General features: G+C 61.1%; 2 protein-coding genes across 2 annotated transcripts in view; one reads left to right on the forward strand and one right to left on the reverse strand.

Annotated features, from left to right (window-relative positions):
- Nucleotides 1-245, forward strand: part of EMH_0080910 (uncharacterized protein) — a gene marked incomplete at both ends in the record, with an annotated part of 3,098 nt that extends 2,853 nt beyond the window's left edge. Inside the window, 2 exons of the mRNA XM_013494226.1 lie at nucleotides 1-99; nucleotides 202-245. Coding sequence (XP_013349680.1) covers nucleotides 1-99; nucleotides 202-245 — 143 coding nt within the window. The remainder of the gene's footprint in view (nucleotides 100-201) is intronic.
- Nucleotide 246: 1 nt separating this feature from the next.
- Nucleotides 247-3,205, reverse strand: EMH_0081020 (uncharacterized protein; the record flags this gene model as incomplete). The annotated part of the gene is made up of 4 exons (XM_013494227.1): nucleotides 247-377; nucleotides 579-882; nucleotides 1,902-2,127; nucleotides 2,790-3,205. The coding sequence occupies 4 exons, from the start codon at nucleotides 3,203-3,205 to the stop codon at nucleotides 247-249; spliced, it is 1,077 nt and encodes a 358-aa protein (XP_013349681.1).
- Nucleotides 3,206-3,310: the final 105 nt, after the last annotated feature.

Here is a 3,310-nt window from a genome sequence, read left to right on the forward strand (position 1 = left end):
GTACCATGGCACAGTATATGATCAGGGGAGATGCAGCAGCTGCGGGGGTATTGTTTATAAAGAAGAGGAGAAGGGTAGGCCCCCAAGGAGACAGACAAAGTATGTATAAAGAAGTCCAGCAGCAAACCACTCAGAGGCAGCAAAGATGCTGCTGCTGCTGCTGCTGCTGCTGCTGCTGCTGATACCCATGATGATGGCCAGACACCCAGACGCGGACCCCGCCATATATAACCGTTTCCATATAACTCAATCTGCTGCTGCTGCTGCTGCTGCTGTTGCTGCTGCTGCTGCTGCTGCTGATGGTGCTGCTGATGGTGCTGCTGCTGCTGCTGCTGCTGCTGATGGGGGGGAGGAGGGGAGAGGAAGCCCATAGCGCACTCTAATACAAACCGAGCCATTCGGCACGCTGCACGTAACCCTGCAGCAGCAGCAGCAGCAGCAGCAGCAGCAGCAACAGCAGCAGCAGCTGTTTCACTGATACTAGCAGCAGCAGCAGCAGAACCAGCAGAAGCAACAGCAGCAGCAGCAGCAGCAGCAGCAGCAGCAAAAACAGCAGCAACAGGGAGCATGTGTCTTACTATCGATTTCCTCTGCTGTTAGGGGGGCAGGAAGATCATCATCCTCATCATCATATGCTGCTGCTGCTGCTGCTGCTGCTGCTGCTGCTGCTGCTGCTGCTGCTGCTGGGGGGCCCCCCTCTGCTTTCAGAGCGTAGGGGGGCCTCTCTATATGCGGGGGTACCGCCCTGGGCAGCGGCGACAGAATTTCTGCTGCTATTGCTGCTGCTTCTGTTGCTGCTGTTGCTGCTGCTGCTGCTGCTGCTGCTGCTGTTGCTGCTGCTGCTGCTGCAGTTGAAGGGGGCCTCTGAATGAACTGCTGCTGCTGCAGGCAGCAAACAGACCGACCCCTAGCAGCAACGGGGGGCCCCCCACCTCTAGGCGGTCCCCACCCTTTGGGGGGCCCCCCAGCTGTGGGGGCCCCCCTACAGCACACACTCAGGGGCCCCCTGAAAGCCGTAGGTCTGCTGCTGCTGCTTCTGCTGCTGCTGCTATTACCGCGGCTGCTGCTGCTGCTGTGTTTAATGATACGTAAGCAGCAGCCGCCCTGGGGGGCCCCCTGCAGCAGCAGCAGCAGCAGCAGCAGCAGCAGCAGAAGGGGGTACTTGCTGCCTGTTCTTGCTCGTGGGGCTGGTGAGGGGGGCAGAGGGCCTGGGAGAGACATGGGGGGGCCCTGAGGCCCTTGAAGCCTCTTATACAAACAAAGGGGTGGTGGGGTTGTTGTTATTGTTGCTGCTGCTGCTGCTGCTGCTGCTGCTGTCGGTGGTGGTGGTGTTGCTGCTGCTGCTGCTGCTGTTTATTTATTCCTTTTGGCTTCTAATCCTCTCTATAGTTTTTGTTTTTGTTTGTTTTTATTTATTTATTATTTTTTTCTGTCGTTTCTTTACTGGTGGTGGGTGTGGGGGCCCCCCTACTGCTAGGGGGCCCCCCGATGCAGGAGGCCCCTCCGCTAGTAGATATACATGGGGGCCCCAAACCCTTCACACCAGCAAAAAGAACAACACCAAAGAAACATATCTTTTGTTTATATCGCTTACTGCTGCTGCTGCTGCTGCTGCTGCTGCTGCAGCAGCAGCAGCAGCAGCAGAAGGATGTGAGTTGGGGGGCCCCCCAGGCTGCAGCGAGGAGAGGCAGGGGGCCCCCCCCTGTCTATTGTGTGTCTGGGGGGCCCCCCTCTCTTCTCCTCTGTTTATATATATTTTTTGTGTTTCTTTTTCTTTTTTATTTATTCTTCTATTCAACAAAACCATCGTAGGGGCCCCGGGGCCCCCACCGCACGCACTGCCTCTGCTGCTGCAGCTGCTCTGGGGCCCCCCAGCTGCTCGCTGTCAGGCCCCTACCTACCTGCACCGCAGCAGCAGCAGCAGCAGCAGCAGCAGCAGCAGTATCTATTGCTGCTGCTTCTGCTGTTGCTGCTGCTGCTACACCCCTCAAAGCCTCTTCTTCTCTGTCTTCTGTCTCGTTACCCTTAACGAGACAGAAACAGACCCACCAGCGGGGGCCCCCCAGCAACAAGGGGGCCCCTGCTCCTATACAAGGCTTCGTATGACTAGCTCTACACAGGGGGCCCCTGCGGCTGCACGCGCCAAAGGGGTTTCCTCTCCCCAGGGGCCCAGGGGGGCCCCGGGGGCCCCAGGGGCCCCAGGGGCCCTGGGGGCCCTAGGGGCCCCGGGGGCCCCCCCGGGGCCCCCCAGCAGTCGAAGGAGGAGGGTTACGGGGGCCCCCTGCCAGCTGGCTGAGTGTCTCCGCTGCTGCAGCAGCTGCACGGCCCTGGGGGTCTCTCGGATGCTGAGAAGGGGCAACCTGCTCTGTGCGCTGCAGCTGCTGTACGGGGGGCCCCCCCATGGGGGGGCCCCAGCAGGGGCCCCAGCAGGGGCCCCTGGGGGGCCCCCCAGCGAGGTGTCTATACTGCAGCTGCAGCCGCCGAGAACGGTCTGCCCTGTAGCAGCAGCTGCTCTCAAAAATACATTCCCACGGCCCTTTCGTAACAGCAGCAGCAGCAGCAGCAGCAGCAGCAGCAGCAGCAGCAGCAGCAACAGTGGGAGCGGTGCCAGCAGTAGCAGCGGCAGCAGCTGCAGCAGCGAGATCTGTGCCAGCAGCAACAGCAGCAGCAGCAGCAGCAGCGGGATAGGTTCCAGCAGCAGCAACAGCAGCAGCAGCAGCAGCGGCATCGGTGCCAGCAGCAACAGCAGCAGCAGCAGCAGGACAGTGGAAGATTCAGCATATCCTGACCCTGCTGCTGCTGCTGCTGGTACTGCTGCTACTGCTGCTGCTGCTGCTACTGGTGCTGCTACTGCTGCTGCTGCTACTGCTGCTGCCGGTACTGCTGCTGCTGCTGGTACTGCTGCTGCTGCCGGTACTGCTGCTGCAGCTGCTGCTGCTGCTGCTGCTGCTGCTGCTGATGTAGCTGAAGACAAAGATGCTGCTTTTGCTGTTTCTTGTTTCTGTCGTTTCCTTCCTATCTGTGCGAATTGCTTGGGCACTGTTTGGGGGCCCCCCGAGGGTACTGAGGGGGCCCCCAGCAGCTGTGACGCATGCAGGTGGGGGCCCCTCCCACCTGCTGCAGAAGCAGCAAGACTAGCGCTCTCTGCTCTGCTGCCTTTGGGGGCCCCCCGCATGGGGGCCCCCGTCGTGGGGGCCCCCCTCATAGGGTCCCCTCAGGCTGTAGCAGGCCTTACAGGTGCTGCAGCGCCCCCCCCCCTGGGGGGCCCCATTGGGGCCCCCCCCTTTGGGGGGCCCCTGGGGGGGCCCCT

The sequence above is a fragment of the Eimeria mitis genome, genomic scaffold, assembly GCF_000499745.2.
Source record: "Eimeria mitis Houghton genomic scaffold, Emh_scaff108, whole genome shotgun sequence".
In the NCBI taxonomy this organism is placed as follows: Eukaryota; Apicomplexa; class Conoidasida; order Eucoccidiorida; family Eimeriidae; genus Eimeria; species Eimeria mitis.